This window comes from Psammomys obesus, unplaced genomic scaffold (genome assembly GCF_907164565.1).
Source record: "Psammomys obesus unplaced genomic scaffold, mPsaObe1.curated_primary_1811, whole genome shotgun sequence".
NCBI lineage: Eukaryota > Metazoa > Chordata > Mammalia > Rodentia > Muridae > Psammomys > Psammomys obesus.
In genome coordinates this window covers 4,729,832-4,749,957 of record NW_026596158.1, presented here as the reverse complement: position 1 = coordinate 4,749,957, position 20,126 = coordinate 4,729,832, and the positions used below count along the sequence as shown (strand labels likewise).

The following is a 20,126-nucleotide window of genomic DNA, read 5'->3' as shown; positions in this document are numbered from 1 at the left end:
GTGTGTGTGTGTGTGTGTGTGTGTGTGTGTGTGTGTGTGTGTGTGTATGTTAATCCTGTGTGATAACTGTTTATTTTTATAAGCAGGTGCTTCCTGGCTTGTGTCATGCTTGCAGTCTAGAAGCTTGAGAAATAGTTTCATTTGAGAATATGTAACCATTCCTGAGTAACAGGCTTTTCTAAGACTTACTTTTTTGTTTGTTTCTTTTTATTTTTGTTTTTCAAGACAGGGTTTATCTGTGTAGCCCTGGCTGTCATGGAACTGGATATGTAGAGCAGGCTGGCCTCAAACTCATGGAGATCCTCCTGCCTCTGCCTCCCAGATGCTGGAATTAAAGGGGTGAGCCACCACTGCCCCGCTCTGTGACGTGTCTTTATGATTTAAAAAAATATATACATAAAATCATCAGCGCACAGTGACCGCTTCTCACACAAGTGAGGCAGAATTAGACAAGGTTAGGTCTTGGTTTGCCTGGAGGCTGTCCTTACATTTTCTCTTGCTGGTTTAGAGAAGGGCAGCTGCTTGCTTGTAGGGAGAGAGCAATGATGGCCCCGCTGCTGGGGTCAGCTGCAAACTTCTCAGCGTTACCTTTCTGTGGACATAATTCATAAAGAGTCCTCTTAGTTTGGATTATGTATATATGTGTCTGTGTAGGGGTTTGTGCGTGTGAGTTCAGGTACATAAGAGACCAGAGGTGTTAGAGTCTCGAGGAACTGGAGTTAAAAGCTGTTGTGAGCTGCTCAGCCCGGGTGCAGGAACTGAACTCAGGTCCGCTGCTAGATCCACAAGCACTCTCAAGCACCGAGCGCTTCCCAGGCCCCTCTTTGTGATCTGGCTCCCTAGGCCTCTGTGGACATATTTTTAAATGGCAGTGAGGAGGGTTAGGACATGTGTGATAAGCTTTCATGGTTTGTGGAATGAACCAAAGGCCTGGCATGTGCTAGTTGTGGTGTTTAAGTGAACATAGCCGCCTAGGCTGGTGTATTTGAATGTTTGATCTGCAGTTGGTGGAACTGTTTGGGAAGGGTTAGGAGGTGTGGCCTTGCTGGTGGAGGTGTGTGTTGGAGGGGGCTTTGAGAAGCCCACACCATCCCCCATTAGCTCTTTCTCTGCCTCTGCTTGAGGGTCAGATGGTTAGCTCTCAGGTGCAGCTCTAGCCATCTGCTGCCATGCTCCCACCAGGATGGCCATGAACGCACCCGCCATGATGGGAACATGGCCACCATGATGGCCCTGACCATGCCCTGTGAAACTGAGCCCCAGGCAGCCCCTTCTTCCCTGTGCTGCTGTGGGCAGGATGTTGCTTCACAGCAGAGAGCGGCAGCTAAGACATGAGGCTCACAGGCTACCTCTGGTGGACGTGCCCAGCCCTGACGGACAGCCCTTATTGTTGTCTTTTGCAGAAATACCTAGAACCTGTTTATTTTTATATCTACACTCTTTTCGGGCTCCAAGCAATCTACGTCACGGCCCTTTACACAACCAGCTGGCTCCTCAGTGGCACCTGGCTGTCAGGACTTCTGGCCGCCATCTGGTACATCACTAACAGGTGAGTTGGGTCAGTTCACTCCTCTGACTTTTGGAGTTCCGGGTGAGGATGACTGTGTTCTATGCAGAGGCTGGCTGTGAACAGTGGCTAGTGAGCCAAAACACAGCATTGCCGTGCTTCTGGGTTTGAGAGTACACTTCTTATTTAACAAGGGAGAAAGCTCCATTCAGAAGTTTCTCCTCTAGTACCTCACAGAAGCATTGTCCACTATGATCCCAAAATCCCGCTGTCATTCCCTGTTTGCGCTGTGATCAGTATTTCCTCAGCCACACACCTCACCTCTACACAGTTTAGGTATTCCCTCAATAGTAGAGGGGTGTGTATGTGTGTGTGTGTGAGAGAGAGAGAGTATGTATAAGTGATTGTGGTTTGTGAGTATGCATGGTGTATGTGAGTTTTTGTGGTGTGTGTGTGTGTGTGTGTGTGTGTTTGTGGTGTGTGCATGTGTGTGTGTGAGTGTTTTTATGTTGTTTTAGAACAAAAAAAATCCCAATGTTCTCTTTTAACCAGTGAAGACTCAGGAGCCAGCTGCGGTGGTGAAAACTTACTGGCTCAGAGAGGCAGAGAGAGGGCCCAGCTGACCTTCCTGCTCAGCTGACATCCCAGAAGGATAACAGTCCTCTCTCCTCCTCCACACTGTCACAAATGCCTTTCAGCTCAGTGCCCCTCCTCTCTGTTTATTTATGTTCACTCCTTGTAGGCTGGTGTCTTGCTCCGTCTCCTGACCTAGGGTTGACTTTACTTAGCTCTTGGAGTAAAGGTGTGTGCTAGGGCTGGGCCACACCACAACTAAAAACAGCTTTTTCAGTTCACAATCCTAGGGTTCACAGTGTGAGTGTTTGTATGAGAGTAAGTGTTCATAAGAGTATATACGTGTTTGAGTGGGTGGGTGTGTGTATGTGAGTGTGTGTGTGTGTGTGTGTGTGTGTGTGTGTTGTGTCCAGGTCATTGTGTTCACCCTGAAGGCACTCTACTACTAAACTATGACCCAAACGCTCTTTGTAACTTTTACCTTTTGCAGCCGGGTCTCACTACGTTTGTAGGCCGTCTCTGAACTCACTCTGTAGCTCAAACAGGGTTTGGATTCAGATCCCCCTGCCTCTGCGTTCCTAGCTGCTCCAGGCAGAGCCATCCCCTGGCCCACCCAACTTCCCTGTCCACCATGATAGGATTTGCAGCAAAATATATAAAAGTCTTTTATGATTTAGCATTATCAATATATATTATCATATTAATGTGGGAGCCTTATGGACTAACATTTCTAAAACACATTCAGGATTGTTGGAAAGGCATGGTGCCTCATGCCTTGTAATCCTAGCACTCAGAAGGCTGAGGGTCACCACAGGATAAGGGCAGCCTTAACTATCTAGCAGGTGACTGGCCAGCCTGAGCTGCATAATGATACCCTGATCGTAAAAAAAAAAGACTTCTTGACTAGTTGCTCAGCTTACAGTGGCAGCAACAATGCTTAGTAAGAGCCTTAAAACGTTAACATGAATTCTAAGGCAGATTTTCTTCTCAATCTTATGAAAGGTATTTTTAAATGTAGTCTTATTTACGTGTTTAAGTGTTTAAGTGTTTGAATATGTGTATATGCGCCATGTGTGTGCCTGGCTCCTACAAAGGCCTGAAGAGGGCATCAGATCCTCAGAACTTGAGTTAGAGTCATGAGCTGTCACGTGGGTGCTGGGACCTGAACCCAGGTCCTCTGCAGGAGCAGCCAGTGCTCTTAGCCTCTGAGCCGTCTCCAGCCCTCCTGAATTTATTTTTATTGTAAGTATAGTGTATTTATAATGTGCTAGGCACTTCACGAAATCTTTTCTGTTAACAGCCTTACAAGGGCCTGGGTGTGGTGGTGTACCAAAGGTAGACAGGCAAATCGCTGAGTTCCAGGCCAGCCTGGTCTACATAGTACGTTCCAGGACAACCAGGGCTACAGAGAGAGACCTTGTCTCAAAACAAAGCAGCAACAGCCCCCAAGGTGGCCACTGTTTTAGAGGCCTGGACCTGGAGACTCAGAGGCTGCCGCCTGTGCTCCCACACTCTGATGGGCACGGCTGCTCTTTGCAGTGAGTGTGAGCATGTGTGGCTGTCAGTCCTGATCACACAGAGGTGAAAGCTCTCCTCCTGCCTTCCGCAGGGTCACGTTCTAATAGGGCAATTCTAGTAGGGTAAAGTTACTGCCGTTGGCAAGCTTCAGAGTCAGACGAGCCCCGGGGGCTGGGAGGTGGCTTGGCACCGGCTGCTCCTACACAGGACCCGGGCTTAGTCCTCAGCACCCATGTGGCAGGTGGTGACCTCCTGTGACCCCAGTTCTCGTGGGTCCAGTGCCCTCTTCTGGCCACCACTGGCAAATGAGCCTGTACATAAAATAAAAACCATCTTTTACAGAAAAAGGAAAAGGAAAAGAGAAGTTTGTCTGCAGGGCCTAGAGAGGTGCGAGGAGGAGTTCAGTGTGAGTTCAGCGTGGGCCTCCGTATCCCAGCTGCCTGCGCTGGTGCTCCCATCCCTCTTGGCGAATAAGGAGCGAGGGCGCTCTGATGCTCATGGGACAGTCGTGATGATGGTGGTGACAGTCGCTGTTCAGAACCAGTGGCCAGACCCTGTGTGTCCCAGAACTGAATGCCTGTCACCTTCCTGTTAGGATTCCTTGGAGAATTGCTGCACCAACAGTGACTTGGCTGTCTTGTTCTCTTCCCACAGAATAGACACCACGAGGGTCGAGTTCACTATCCCACTGAGGGAGAACTGGGCTCTGCCGTTCTTTGCAATTCAGATTGCAGCAATTACCTACTTCCTGAGACCAAATTTACAGACCCTTTCTGAAGTAAGTTTCTAGATTGCTTTAATTACTTATTTGGGTGTGAATATGTGTGAGTGTGAGAGAGTGTGTGTGTGTAAGCATGTGTGAGAGTGAGTGTGTGAGTGTGTGTGAGTGGGTGAGAGTGTGAGAGTATGAGTGTATGAGTGTGAGTGAGTATATGAGTATTTATATATGTGACTGTATGTGTGAATGTGCATTCATATAAGAAAGAGAGAGAGTGTGTGTGTGTGTGTGTGTGTGTGTGTGTGTGTGTGTGTGTGTGTGGTTGGGAGCTGCCATGTGGGTGCTGGGAATTGAATCAGGACCTCTAGAAAAGCAGCCAGTGCTCTCAACCTCTGAGCCATCTCTGCAGCCCTATTACTTTTCAATTCTGTGTGTATACATGTATTTGTGTGTAGGTTATAGGCACTTGGGTCCTGGTTCCTATGGAGGACATAGAAGGGCATCCGTCTCCTGGAGCTGCAGTTCCAGCTGTGAGCAGCCCCAGGTGGGTGTGGGAGCTGAGCTCATGTCCTCTGCAGGAACAGCCAGCTCTGCTGACTGCTGAGCCAGCTCTTCACTCCCAAGTGAAGCTTCCTTCCTCCGAGCTTTTTCCTCCTGTGCAGAGAAAATGTTTTCAAGTTAAAAATGTCCTCTTTACAGTCTCCCCTCATCGTTGCAGAAAGCCCACACACGGTTCTGCGAAGCTGTTAGGATTTCTAAGCCATTGCTCTTGAGATGTGGTTTGGTACATTATGGCCTCTAGATCAGCACATCAGTATGTGGAGTGCACATACCGTATGCGAATATTTATATGAGAATGTCACCGTGGGATATTTGGAGCTTAAGTAACAAATGCAAGGTTTTTCAAGCAACAGTTTATGCTTTCTCTGCTTTTATTTGGTTTATGGGGATTCGGGCTACTCTTGAGAAAACTTAGCTGCGAGCTTGTTTTACGACCGGAGACATGAATCATCCAAAGGTTTTTTGGTTTTGTTTTGTGTTTTTTTTCCACAGAGGCTGACACTCTTTGCCATTTTCGTGTCAACTTTTCTCTTTAGCCTGACATGGCAGTTTAATCAGTTCATGCTGCTGCTGCAGGCGCTGGTGCTGTTCATCCTGGACTCCTTGGACATGCTGCCAGCCGTGAAGGTGAGCACTGCATGCCTTCCTCCTCCTGGTGGGCACCGGTGGGCAGGGCGAGATGGAAACTAGTACAGACTCGTGACAGTGACGAGGCTCTGTCGATCTGCGTGCCTGGGCGGTAGTCACCTGAAGCCGAGAACGGTGTGCAGCCCAGTGTGACAGGCTCAACAATTTTGTGGGGTTTCTCTACTTGCTTTTGCGGATGCTTTGCCTGCACATCGGTTACGGATGCCACAGGTGTGCGTGCAGTACCCACGGAGGCCAGAAGAGGGTGTGAACACCAGTAACTGTAGTCACAGCTGGTTGTGCACCGTCATATGGGTGCAGAGACTTGAACTTGGGTCCTCTGCAAGAGTGGTTAGTGTTCCTAACTGCTGAGCCGTTTCTCCAGCCCCTCGGCACTTTTTTAAGTGCCTCCGGGCACTAGAGGGATCGCTCAGCGGTGTAGAGAGCTTACTGCTCCCACAGGGGACCCAGATTCAATGCCCCGTGCTCACACAGCAGCTCATAAAGAGTTACGTACCTGTCAGTCCAACTCCAGGAGATCCAGTGGCCTCTTCTGCCCTCCATGGGCAGTGCACGCAGATGGTACACATGAACTCACGCAGGCAAACAATATGCATAAATAGATCATTTGAGAGTACGTCTATTTAAGACACAGGTATCTCAGTTGCCATTTATAAACATGGCTTACAATTTAAAATACAGCGTCGCTGTTAAAATTTCTTAATATAGAGTACCTTTTTTTTTAAATACAGAACTCAACAGGGCACATACTTTTGCAGAAAAGATTTACTTTCGTTTTACATGTATGAGTGTTTTGTTGGTATATATGTTCACCACATGCATGCCTGGTGCCTGCAGAGGCCGGAAGGGGGCTCCAGAACCCCTATCGTGTAAGCGATGGATGGTTATGTGCTGACAAACGGGCGCTGAGAATCCAACTTGGACTCTCTGCAAGAACAGGAAGTGATCTTAAGCGCTGAGCCGCCTCGAGGGAGGGTCTTACTCTCTAACCCAGCTGGCCTGATGCCTCGAAGTGCTGGGGTTACAGGTAGGAGACATTTAGACATTCCTGGCTAAACTATTATTTTCTTCCATAATATCTCATGAAAATTTTCTAGACACGTTCTCTCAATACAAGAAATACGTCCTCTTGTTGACTGTCAAACACTAGGTATAATGGAAACAAGCCTGTCTGTGTCCTGGTGTGTGTGCTGTCCGGTAGTCACGGTCTGTCTTGATAGTCAGTGTTTCACGTGCACACACCCACTCACAGACACATACTTACAGACGTAATTTTTAAAAAAGTTGTCTCTTTCGAAAGAGAGTTAATGGCTAGAGAGCTGGCTCAGCAGAACGCTTGCTGGTCTGGGAGAACCCCAGGTTTGATGCCTGGAACTCTAGCTGCAGGGAATCGGACATCGGCTTCTGCCCTCCACAGGCGCCTGCATGGACGTGCATTCAGATGCATACACATATTTGTGAGATAGGAGACGTCTTAAAATCAAGAGTCTCGAGTGCAGACAGTAGAAGGCACACACTTCTTGTTCCTGTCTCTAGGACAGTGTAAATCCCTGGACAGCTACACAAAGCAAATGACTGACCATAGAGTTAAGAAAGGAGATGACTTTGTGGATGAAAATGGTCCTATTGGCCCACAGGAAGTGGCACCAGTAGGAGGTGTAGCCTTGTGGGAGGAAGTGCATCACTGGGCGTGGGCTTTGAGGTTTCAGATGCTCAGGCGAGGCCCAGTGTCTGTTTCTCTTCTCGCTGTCTGTTGATGCAGATGTAGAACTCTCGGCTCCTTCTCCAGGATCATGTCTGCCACCGTGTTCCCCACCGTGACAGTAATGGACTAAACCTCTGAACCTGTAATCCAGCCCTAATTAAATGTTTCCCATTATGAGAGTTGCCATGGTCATGTCTCTTCACAGCAATAAAATCCCAATTAAGACAGCTAGAAACTTTCAGACCAGAAGGAAAATAAGGCAGTGAGTCTCCAGGGTTTTCATTTTCTTTCACAGATCCAAGAGTACATACTAGAAAAATCAGAAACCCAGAAATAGCAGTAGAATTAGAGGAAAACTCACAAAAAAGAAAAAAAAAAAAGAAAGAAACCGTCTGTAGCAGAGCACCAGAAAAGAGAAAACTTAGCAAGATTGAAAACTAACAGCCGGTGGCAGCCAGCACCTTCCAAACACGTGCAGCTATACTCACACCTCTGCCAGCAGGTGATCGTGGGAGCGCCTGGATTTCTGCTCTCACCCGGCTCTGCTGAAGCATGCCTGCTACATGCCAGGGCAATGTCAGAAAATCTGGAATTGTCACCATCTCCCACAGGCCACATGGGGAATCTGACTTCAGCCCCCGCTTAGCTGTGACGACACCCCTTCCCTCCCTGCATGCAAACTTCACCGGCTCCCGTTGCTCCTGTGGGGGAGGGGGACTTGGGTGGAAGGTGGATGCTGGGGCCAAGAAGTGGTTCTGAAAATGCCCCAAGGAGCAAAGGGAGCTGGTGACGCCTGCATCCTGCTCACACTTCCAAGGTGACCAACTCAGTACAGAGCCGAGTCCTTTGTTTCCATAGAACTCAAACACTACCGTAGACAGACTGCACGCTTTGCCTTCCACTGCCAACCTCCGCAGACTAAGGAAGTTCATAGCCAGAAAAACATGTGGTACCCCGAGCAGCCCTAAATGGGACATCCGTCTCAACTCCACCCCGCAGGTTCAAGAACATCATAGAAGGAGGGGCAGAACCATGTAAGGGCTGCAGGATGGGAGGAGGGCTGTGAAATGCTATCTTCAGGACATGGCATGGCCATCGCATCCATAATCGCTATGGTTCCCTGCCCTAGAGGGAGACATGTGAGGAGTGTCTGAGATGGGCGGGAGGAAGAAGCTGCGCTGTGTATGGTCAAGCTTATACACATAAAAGTTAAATTCAAAAAATCAGAAGCGGATGTACCCACGTGATGTAGCTGTCTCATCCCAGCCGGTGTGGAAGCTTGGTAATGTTAGTAACGTTGTAGTGTTAGTGACCGTGAGGGGCAGAGCTAGTCAAGGGTAAGTGTTTCTTTTGCCCCAGGGCTTCTTGGAGATCCCACTCTGTCTTGGTGGAGGCTTGGCGGTGGGACGGCTGGTACCCTGTGGTGTGCAGAGCAGTGCTGCTTGTGAGTGTCGTCAGGTGGGAAGCGGGATCAGAACCGGAGCTGTGCATAGCTGCTAAAGCTCTCGGCTACCTTCCTGCTGGGCCCAGGTCCCAAAGACTCAGCTCTTTGGCTTCTGTCAAGACCCACACAAGATCAAGCCAGCCGAAGTCCTGGCATCAAGACCCTGCCCCTTCCTCAGTAGCTGCTGGCAGAGGATAGTTGAGGAGGGCGAATCGATCTTTACGGAGGATGTGGCCGGGGTGGCTGTTCCACGCTCTGATGGATCCCTCACTCCCAGACACTTATGGACAGCACTAGCTCCACCTGATGGTTTTCAAACACGAAACGAAGACCTGAACTCGGGAGGGAGCTTATTGGGGGCCTAAGGCAGAAACAGGGGCCAGATATGATTATATTCACTGTACGCGTGTATTGGTTCTCCAAAAAGAAAAAAAGTTTTGTAAGGCACCACCAGCTGGTGAACAGCCCGTGGAACACAGTTGAGGTTCAGAGCGTCACTGCAGTTCGGTGGTGTTCTGCAGCTCAAGTTTTCACAGGATGGTCGACGACGTGAGGAGATCCTGCTGCACAGTGCAGCACACGGCCTTTCTATGAACTGTTAGGCACCAGCCTGAGCCCGCATCGCCTCTGCTGGCAACAGTGTTGGATTTTGATCTCGGCCCCACCTTGCTATCAATTACTGATCTGGGTAATGTTTTTCTGTACCATAAAGTACATTGTAATCCTAAAACCTGCTACACCCTGTGCTCTGAGCTCCTGGGGACACTGGGCAGAGGCGGAGCCCACACGCCTCATTTCTCCATGCTAGAAGCAGATTGGTTTCCTTTGAGGTGAGAAGCTTGCAGCCAAGAGGGAGTCAGGCCTGCTGCTGAGCAGAGCTGGTATTTTACACAGGCCTACTTGAATATGCAATGAGGAACCTATCAGTTCGTTTTTTAAAAGATTGACTTACTTTTTCCCCGGGTGTGAGCTTGCTTACATGTGTGCGTGTGTGTGCACCACCACATGTAGACAGCGCCCTCAGACACCAGAAGAGGGCGTTGGGTCTCCTGGACCTGGAACTGCAGGCAGTTGCAGGCTGTCGTGAGATGAATACAAACCAAATGAAGTTATGTATGACATGGTCCTTAAGTGGATGGTCTAGAAAATTAGGACGTAACGGGATGGGAGAGATGCAGTCCTCACTGTTGGCTGTAGCTACTCGTGTGTCCAGGAACTGTGAGTCGGTTGGATCTTATTTCCATGGTAACAGTGTTGTTACATCAAGGGTTATCTGTACTGAATGCTTCTTACACACCAGGCCTTTAAGTACAGTAGCACAGCCAGTCCTTCAGTCAGCCCCCTCTCATTTCTAGAGTGTGGCGTCACCCCAGATTCATTTTGGAGTACAGGTGACAGTTCAGATGGCCTTGGCTCCAGGCTTCATACTGCCCCTTGCTATGAACTGGTGAGGCAAGAGAGCAGAAAGCCTTCTGCGGGGTTTTCAGCCTTCTCTGGGGATTGAATACAGACTGCATGAAGTCATGCCTGACACGGTCCTGAAGTGGATGGTCTAGAAAACTAGGAAGTAATGTGATGAGATGAAGCCCTGGCTGTTGGCTGTGGATACTGTGAAAAGAATTGGAAAGAAAACTGAAAATCCTAAACTGCATTGTTGTCACTTTCTCAGATACACTTACCCCTTTGTTTCCCTTTTCATTAATACCACAAAGTTTAAAATAGGCTGATATGGGGCTGGAGAGATGGCTCAGTGCTTAAAGAGCACCCAGCACCCACTCCAGGGGCCTCACAACCACATCTAACTCCAGCTCCAGGGGATCCGTCCCCCTCTTTTGGCTCTGTAGGCACTGCATGCACACATATTCACACCCACCTAAACACAGGTATGCACACAAACACACACACATAATTGAATGGAAACCTTTAAAACTTTTTGTCACTAAAACTGAAAAATAAGGGCTGGAGAGATGGCTCAGTGGTTAAGAGCACTGTCTGCTTTTCCAGAGGTCCTGAGTTCAATTCCCAGCAACCACATGGTGGCTCACAACCATCTATAATGTTATCTGATGCCCTCTTCTGGCGTGCAAGTGTACATGCAACTAGAGCATTCATACATTCATATACATACATATATATATGAATTTATATGTATGAAAAACAAGTGGACTTCATACAATGTAGTGTCCTTTTATGGATGTGTTTCTTGGAGCTAGGTATATTTTCTGCCTGCAACCTGAGGTACGACTACTCTTGTCACCGTGTCTTGGTCTCCTGATGAAATCTTTATTGTATCGTCTTCATTACAGGCCACCTGGCTGTATGGCATACAGATAAGCTGCTTGCTCCTTGTCTGCACACTTCAGTTTTTTAACTCCATGATTCTGGGATCATTGCTCATCAGTTTTAATCTTTCGGTGTTAATTGTAAGAAAACTTCAGGTAGGACTTCTTAATTTTTATAAACTACTTATTTTAAAAGATTTTAAATTTTAACGTGTGTGTTTGTGTTTGTATGTGTCTCTGTTTTGTGAATGTGCACATGAGTGCAGTTCCCACTGAGGCCAGAAGAGGGCACCAGCTCCCCTGGACCAGTTATATGCTGTTGTGAGCTGCCAAAAGTGGGTGCTGGGAACCAAACTGGGGTCCTCTGTAAGAGCAGTACATGATATTAACTGCTGAGCCATCTCTCCAGCCCAATAAAATCTATTTTTGATTGTGTGGCTCACTGTATCTTATTTTCATCCTGAATTCAAATGAAAGCATGACCCAGTTCCCAGGAAAGTGCACCAGCAGGGTTACATTGGCTTTTCTTTTAAAGCGCACAGTGAAACATTTCTTTCAACCTGCTCAGGTCATGTGTCATTCTTTCCTTTTAGCACTGACTGTTTCTTATGCAATTGAAACCTTAATTCAAGCATCAGACAAGGTTGCTTATGTGAACTACATTATTATATGTTATAGGTGCAAAGCTGCAATACAAGAGAAAAAACTGTGTGTACAGTAGTGCCCAGGCGTCCATCGTGGTGTTTCAGGTCTAGACCCCTTGCTGTTTGTGCTAACACCACCCTTTCCTGTCTCTACATATCCTGTTGGTGATATTCAAGTGAAATAAATGGACCATTTTCAAAATTCAAAGAATCCAAGCAAATCCTTACAAGTGCATGGGCCATCTTGTATGGTATTATAAGATCATGTAAAATTCTTTTTTATATATATTTTAAATCTTTGAGACCTCCATACATGTGTATAATATATTTTGATCATATCTAGTCACACTCTTGACTCCTCAGTCTCTCCTCAGACCCCCTCCCCCCCCCGCAACATGTCCCCTTCCAACTTTGTGTCTTCATTTATCAAATTACCCACTGAATCCAATTAGTGCTAAACTTTCGCAAATGGCTGTGGGGGCCATCCACGGCACCATGGGCTGCTGACTGGGTGCCATGCTCTCCAAATAATGGCTGTTTCCCATCAGCCGTCAGCTGTCAGTAGCTCCTCAGCTGGGGCGGCCTCATCTGTACTGGCATTTTTCTCTGACTTGATCCTGTGTAGGTCTTTTGAAGGTAACCATACCCTCTTTGAGTTCGTGAATACAATCGCTGCGTCAGATCCTGAAGGCAGCCTTTCAGAGCTCTAATCCTCATCCTCTAGTTCTTGCAATCTTTCCACCCACTCAGTCCTGGTGTTCTCTGAGCCTTGGCAGGGGTGTGGTATAGGTGTCTCATTTATGGCTAAATAGACAAGAGTCAACAATTCTCAATGCTTTGGTTAGTTGTGAGCTTCTGCATTAACCACTTCCCTCTACAAAGAGAAGATTCTCTGACCAAGGTTGAGAGCAGCACAGATCTACAGATAGAAGCATTTAGAAGTCAATTAGACATGACCATTCAACAAAACAACAGGCACAGGTTTTCCCCAGGGCTAATGGCCTCCCCAGCCATGTGCTTTTGATTAAGTTTACAGAAGCAGGCATGACTTCCCTCCTGGTGAATAGACTTCATCCAATCAGAAAGCATCACAGCCATCACCATCACACCAGTGAGAACACCCTGCCTGGCAGGCTAGGATTTTAGCATGCAAGGTCAGTGCGGAGTTAGGCTATTGCTGCCATCCCCCTGCAGCAGGGCTGCACAGCACCTTTCTTCCTGCACTGGGAAAACTGGAATTCTGAGAGGAAGTTTCCCAGTGGGTGCCAGTCTGGTTCCTCTACAACCCTCGTGTGGGGTGTCTTCACCAGTAGGGTGGTAACATCCGTTCCAGTGGGCAGCCAAAAGCCTGTATCATCTTAGGGTCTTCGGGAGCCTTCCTGTCCAGGAACTCGTGTTGACACCGGAGTTGTCTTTCAATAACCTGTGTCTTGTAGGGACAGCCTTCTTCACGAAGGCAGGTGCCTCTGTTCAGACTCCTTCTGCGATTCATTACACTTCTAAATCACCTCACAGAGTAGCAGGTCCCCGGAAGGCGCTTTGGTACATCTTTAGCCTCATCTCACCAGCGCCCCACACCTTTCTCCTTAGACCTTTAACCACCAATGTCCCCCCTTCCCGTATCACGTGTAAAATTATTAAAATAGAGGGGAGAGACCCAGTGAAGTAGATTTTGTTTTCCACATGTTTTCCTGTGAGCCAGCATTTCAAATCTGCAAGTAATCTCAAGTGTTTATGAAGTTATTGTGACGTTAAAAGTTTATTTAAATGTTGATTAAAATGTGAAACACAATTCTTTCAATTTCTAGAAAAACCTAAAAACTGGGACGTTCCTGGTGAGGACGGGGAAACTGTTGTTGCATTTGCTTCTAGTTTTCTGTTTGACACTTTTTCTCAACAACATTATTAAGGTAAGTTAATAAGTGAGTGTAATCCATTTTTGAAATGTATTTATGTTATTGGAGATAAGTTTTGAACTTTTCATTAGAAGTAGCTCTCATCTTAAAAGCATAGTTGAATCACTGACCCACGATTGACCTAGCAAGGGCCACACTCAGCTTTGTTGGTTTTGATTATTCATTTCTCTTCCCTTTCACAAAATATTTGTATCAGTTGTTTGTTGCCGTGACAACCACCATGGCCAAAGCCACTCAGAGAAGAGTTTATTTGGGCTTATGTTCCAGAGGGTGAGAGTCCAAGATGGTGGGCCAAGCCAGCTGAGCACTCACATCTTACAAACTGGGAGCTGGGTGAGGCCTTAAGCTCTCAAGTCCCAGTGATAAGACACTTCCTGCAGCAAGGCCACACCTCCTGAGCCCCCTCAAACAGTACTAACTAAGAACCAAGTGTTCAAACATCTGAGACTATAGAGGGCATCTCCATCAGATCGCCAAGGCATCTGTCTTGGTTGGGCTACTATAGTTGTCATAAAGCTGTGAGGCCAAAAGCAGCTGAGGGAGGGAAGGGTTTATCCTGCTTACATATCCCCACTCACAGTCCATTAAGGGAAGCCAAGACAGCAACTCAAACTGGGCAGGAACCTGGAGGCAGGAGCTGATGCAAAGGCCACGGAGGGGTGCTGCTTACTGACTTGTTCCCCGTGGCTTTCTCAGCCCGCTTCCTTCCTGTTTTGTTTTGTTTTTTAATTTATTTATTTTCATTTCACTTTAAATCCTGGTTGTAGGGCCACCCCTCCTCCCCTCCAAGTCTCACCCTTCCTCCTTTCCTCCCCTCTCCCCCTTTGCCTATTCCTTTCCCATCCACCCAGCTCGTCCAGTCTTGTAGAAGCCAGGACCACCAGCCCAGGGATGCCACCACCTACACTGGCTGGGTCCTCCCCCATCAATCACTAGTTAAGGAAACACCCCTGGGTGGGGTGGTGCCGCTTGCTTTGGATCCTGATTTCAAGTCAGCCTAGTCTACAGAGCAAGGTCCAGGGCAGGCAGGGCGACACACACAAACCCTGTCTGGGAAACCAAAAATGGAAGAAGGAGGGAGGGACGGAGGGAGGGAGGGAGGGAAAAGGGAAGGAAGGGGAAGGGAGGGAGGGATAGGGGAAGGAAGGGGAAGGGGGGAAAGGAAGGAAGGAGACAGAGAGAGAGAATAGCCTTCAGGCTTGCCTGTAGTCTAATCTTATGGAGGCATTTTCTCAATTAAGGCTCTTTCCTCTCCTAAAACTAGCCAGCACAGTGTCCTTCCTTTAATTCATAAGAGTTAAGGCTCAACTTTAAAAACATTTCAATATTTCCTATTAGCACTATAGTAGTTTTTTGGTTTGGTTTTGGTTTTTTGAGATGGTATTTCTATGTAGCCTTGGCTGTCCTGGACTCGTTTTGTAGACCAGGCTGGCCTGAAACTCGCAGTGAGCTACCTGCCTCTGCCTCCCTGAGTGCTGGGAGTCACTGCATCCGGCTTATAGTGGTTTTTTTTTTTTGTTTGTTTGTTTGTTTGTTTTGCTTTGTTTATGACTGTTTTCTATTTGTCATGTTTGGGAGATTTTTTGAGACAGGTGTACCCTAGCTGGCTTTGAACCATGCACCCCACCGTTTCACTCATGCCCCACAAGATAGGTTTTATTCAGATTTTTTTTTTCCCAAAAAAAGATGTGAGTTCATTTTTGCTAAGTTAAAATGAACCCTAGGCTGGGATGTCATCATGGAAAGTGCTTGAACTCAGTGCACCTAGAGCCCTGAGTTCCATTCCACGAGCAATATGAATTTTAAAACAATTAGATATAGAATTGCTCATTCAGCAGCCCGGTCCCTGAGCAGAATGGGCTGGCCTGGAACTGCCAGGAGCCCAGCCTGGCTCTGCCTCCCGCCTTTCGCTTCTGCTGTAAGTGATCTAGAGCATAGCTCTGTTTAATGTCTGCTGTTTTTCTGTTCTCTTCCGTCTGGTTTTCAGAGGGCAGGCTTTCCTTCGGAGTGTACGTCTTGGGCCTCGGTGCCCATGGTTTTTGTTTTTTAATCTTGTTATTTTTATTTCGTGTACGTGGGTGTTTTACCCGCATGTGTGTTTGTGCACCACCTGTATGTGTGGTTCTCCAGGAAGGCCATCATTCCCCCTGAACTGGAGTTGCCGGAGGCTGGGGGCCGCCATGTGGGCGCTGGGAGTCGCACTTGGGTCCTCTGGAAGAGCGGCAGTGGTCTTCACTGCTCAGCCATCCCCCAGCCTCCCGCGTGTTTTCAAGCGAGGGCCACGCTCTGGTGATTTCATCAGCCCCTTCGGCATCCCCTCTCGCCTCTTCCTGCTGCTCTAGCATAAGAGGCATTTGTGAAAACATCCTCCTTCCCCTCCAGAGGAAGATGGCAGTCTTGTGCTTTCTGCCTGTTGACTGTCAAAAAAGAAAAAAGAAAAAAGCCTTCAGTCGGCAAACCACAGTGAACATGCCACCATGTTCTTCCACTCCATGTCACACCTACAGTTCCCTAGTTGGAGGTCTCAACATTATTCAGAAAGGGGGCTGGAGAGATGGCTCAGGTGGTGAAGTGCCTGCCACCCAAGCACAGAGACCTGAGGTCCCTCGTGCAAGGCTGGGCTTGGTGGCATGCCGAAAAGTACGGAAGCGTGTGCTTGTGTACAAACAGCACATTGAAGCTTGGCCTGTCTGAAGGATTCCCTGAGCCAGTGTCGTGACGCTTGCAAGTACTGAGTGTGCTCACCTGCCGCTTATCTGTGCAAAGCTCATCTACTTCCCCACTTGACAGACTCAGCTCTGCTCTTGGGCTCAGCCAGCGGAGAGCGGTGAGCCTGGACTTCTGATTTTTGATGGTTTAAAGGAAAAGAGTCTGTTGAATGTTTCAGCAGAGGTGTCTGAGCCTGTGGCACTCCTTGTACACACTGGATGTGCAAGGGCGCTTACCCTGCCCCTCAGGATATCTTCCAAGCAGCTGCTGCTTACAGGCGCAAGCCTCACTTTTGCCTCATTGCTAATGAATATATTGTTTTCTAATCTTACTTCTGACCTTATCTTATTTTTTTTCCTGTGTTTTTCCATCTAATACTATTTTCCCCATTTTTGTTTTTAAGATTTTATTTTCATTTTTTTACTTGCCATAATGATTTTGTTTCTTTTTTAATTTATTTTTTATTACAGTTTATTCACTTTGTATCCCAGCTGTAGCCCCCTCCCTCGTCCCCTCCCAATCCCTCCCTTTCTTTCTTCTCTCCCCTTATGTCCCTCCCCCAATCCACTAATAGGGGAGGTTCTCCTCCCTTTCCATCTGACCCTAACCTATCAGGTCTCATCAGGACTGGCTACATTGTCTTTCTCTGTGGCCTGGTAAAGCTGCTCCCCCGTGAGGGGGAGATGATCAAAGAGCCAGCCACTGAGTTCATGTCAGACACAGCCCTGTTCCTCTTACTAGGGAACCCACTTGGAGACTGGGCTGCCATGGGCTACATCTGTGCAGGGGTTCTCGGTTATCTCCATGCATGGTCCTTGGTTAGAGTATCGGTCTCAGAAAAGACCCCTGGACCCAGATATTTTGGTTCTGTTGCTCTCCTTGTGAAGCTCCTGTCCCGTCCCGTCCCGTCGTCGTTCCCCACCCCCACCCCCACCCTGTCTTTCTTCTTTCCCTTCTTTCCATGTGTGTCTGTGGATGGGTGCAGTGCCCATGGAGGCCAGGAGAGGGCGCCAGGTCCCCTGAGGTTGCAGTTACAGTTATGAGCTTCCTTACTTGAGTGCCAAGAACCCAGCTCAGGTCCTCTGCAAGAGCAGTATAGGCTCTTAGCCACTGGAGCCATCTCTCCAACTCCCACTGTCGGTATTATGTGAGTTATTGTACACCATAAATAAAACTAAAATTATAAATTAAAATTACAGTCACTAATGATGAGCACTGGAGCTGGGGACAGTTATACTTTAAGGTTGCTTCTGTCCAGAGTTATATGTGAATGGCTGAGACCTGTCACTTATGTCCTCAGAACCAAAACTCGACAGCCACATGGGCTTGAGATTTCAGATCATTTTTTGATTTTCTGATGTAAAATCGAAAAGGCAACATTTCTTTTATCTACTTTGTATGCTGAGTTCACACAGGCCACATTTCTTTTATCTACTTGGCATGCTGAGTTCACGCAGATGTTTGTTGAATAAAGGATCACCCTTTAAAGGGGAGGGGAGACAGGCGAGGTGTGATTTTGGGAGCTGAGAATCATCTAGTTTGCTCCTGCTAAACTCTGTTCATCGATGGCTCTCAGGGAACCATGGCCAGGGCACTAATAGCTATCTTCTTTTCACTCTTCCTAACAGAAAATCCTTAACCTGAAGTCAGACGAACACATCTTTAAATTTCTGAAGGCCAAATTTGGGTTTGGAGCAACAAGGTATGACTGGCGCAAGACCGTGCCTGCCGATTCATGCTGAAGCCATGGGGACATTAGGCTGGAGCCCTGAATGAAGGCTTCAGGTCTTCCTCCTGTTGCCTTGCCTGTCTTGGATGTGACGTCTTGCCCCGCCTTCCTTCCCCAGGGATTTCGACGCAAATCTCTATCTGTGTGAAGAAGCCTTCGGCCTCCTGCCTCTCAACACCTTCCAAAGGCTCTCGGAGACACTGCTGTTTTACGCGTACGTGTTCGTCTTGTTGGTCACGGTGATCACTGCATCGGTTGTTGCCTTTCACAATCTCAGGTAGGACCTTTTAACACTCTTATTGAGGTTGTTCTGGAGAGGAGACGGGGGAGGGGGGTGCAGATACTAACAGCAAACAGAAGAGCCCTGCTCACCTTGAAGGAGAACACGCCCTGTTCAGAGTGGACTCAGTGCAGGCAGGCTGGGTTCCTGCCCGAGCTGGTGTGCTTGGGAGGGGCCCTCTGGCAAGTCGGTGGCCTGTCAGTGTTTCTGTCCCCTTTCCTGTCAGATAGGAAGACCTGCTGTGTAACAGTGTGAAAACCACACTAAGTGTAGAAAACAGTGTCTCACCAGACCCTTCTGTAGGCCTCAGCTGTCACTACCTGTTGTCTTGCTTCATTAGTCTGGTTTGGTTTCAGTGATTAGTCCCTGTGGCTCTTTTCTTTCTTCTAGATTGGGCACATCACACGGTTCTCAAGTGAGAACTTTGTTCTTGGTGACACAGACCTATAAGCCTGGTTACTCAGGCTGAGGCAGAAGGATTACAAGTTCAAGGCCACCCTGCACCAAAATGAGTTCAGGGCCAATATGGGCAAGTTAGACTCTGTTTCAAAATAAGAAGGGAAAACGAGGACCAGACATTAGCCAAATGGTACATTACTTGTCTAGTATGCCTAAGGCCCTGGGTTCGAGTCCCAGTACCAGAAAAATAGAGAGTTAATTATTGTTCATTTGTCCCATCAGGACTCGTTTGAACGCTCCTAAAGTTGGAATGGACCATAATTATGAGTAGTTACTGAACCTTTTGTGTACTCACTGCCTGTGTTTGAAACCTTGCACATCTCCCAGCCTGCGGAAAAAAGCAGCAGGGGGTGTGAAGGCGGCTTTGGCAGACTTGTAGGACACTTCCCGTCAAGCCGATGGGTTCTGCACTTACAATCTCTGAATGTTTCAATGAAAGAAAATTTAAAAGTTGAAGCGACTGTCATCTGTGAGAGCGTGAGGAGGTTCTCAGAAAAGCCCCTCTTCTGTGTGGTTGCATAGGTTCTTTAAAATGCTGGTAAACACAGCACAAACGCCGTGGTTGGCCTGAGTCCAGACCCCTTCAGCCTTGTGATTCTTAAGAATAAAGCAGGGCCTGAGAGATGGCTTGCTGGGTCAGAGTGCTCTTCCTGATCTGAAGTCGGGTCTCAGCACCTGTGGTGCATGGCTCTGGCCTCCTCGACTCCAGTCCCTGGGGACACGGTGGCCTCATCTGGTCTTCATCAGGAACTCACACACAGATGCATAAATAAATAAAAAATCTTTTTTAAATGGAACTATGAAAATACTTCATCAGTTATAAACTGGCTCAAGATAAACCTTAGCGCCTGGGAACAGGAGAGTTGTTCTAGATGGCAGAGTTAATGCTACTGCAGATACACACGAGTGGACAGGACCCCAAGCATGGGAGTCCAGCGGACCCATGGCCCGTGCAGCTCACGGAATCTGGGGTGCATCTGGAAGCTGGTTTGCCATATGATTGTAGATAAACGCATTAGGGGTTCTCATCTACCTGGGGAGGCTTCAGGAGGTTTTCAAGGAAAAGCACCATGTTATTTAAAAAATAGTAGTTTCTTCTCTCTGTCTGTCTCTTGTCTCTCTCTCTCTTTCTGTTTTTTTTTTTTTTTTTTTGAGACAGGGTTTCTCTGTGTAGCCTTGACTGTCCTGGACTTACTTTGTAGACTAGCCTGGCCTCAAACTCACAGAGATCCGCCTGCCTCATTAGTGCTTGGATTACAGGTGTGTGCCATCACCACCCAGGTGCCTTTGTTTGGTGTGGGTGTTTGTCTGTGTGTTATCCCTGTCTGACAGTTTGCATACCCTCAGAGGCCAGAAGAGGGCATCGGTCGTCTGGAACTAGAATTACAGACCACTGTTAACTGCAATACTGAGCTGGGAACCAAACCCAGGTT

The 20,126-nt window shown here is 47.8% G+C and overlaps 1 protein-coding gene across 1 annotated transcript in view; it reads left to right on the top strand.

The window, feature by feature from the left end:
- Window positions 1-20,126, top strand: part of Dpy19l3 (dpy-19 like C-mannosyltransferase 3) — a 70,071-nt gene that overhangs the window by 27,141 nt on the left and 22,804 nt on the right. Inside the window, exons 6-12 of the mRNA XM_055594935.1 lie at window positions 1,404-1,549; window positions 4,253-4,376; window positions 5,370-5,504; window positions 10,981-11,112; window positions 13,409-13,510; window positions 17,854-17,927; window positions 18,073-18,231. Coding sequence (XP_055450910.1) covers window positions 1,404-1,549; window positions 4,253-4,376; window positions 5,370-5,504; window positions 10,981-11,112; window positions 13,409-13,510; window positions 17,854-17,927; window positions 18,073-18,231 — 872 coding nt within the window. The remainder of the gene's footprint in view (window positions 1-1,403; window positions 1,550-4,252; window positions 4,377-5,369; window positions 5,505-10,980; window positions 11,113-13,408; window positions 13,511-17,853; window positions 17,928-18,072; window positions 18,232-20,126) is intronic.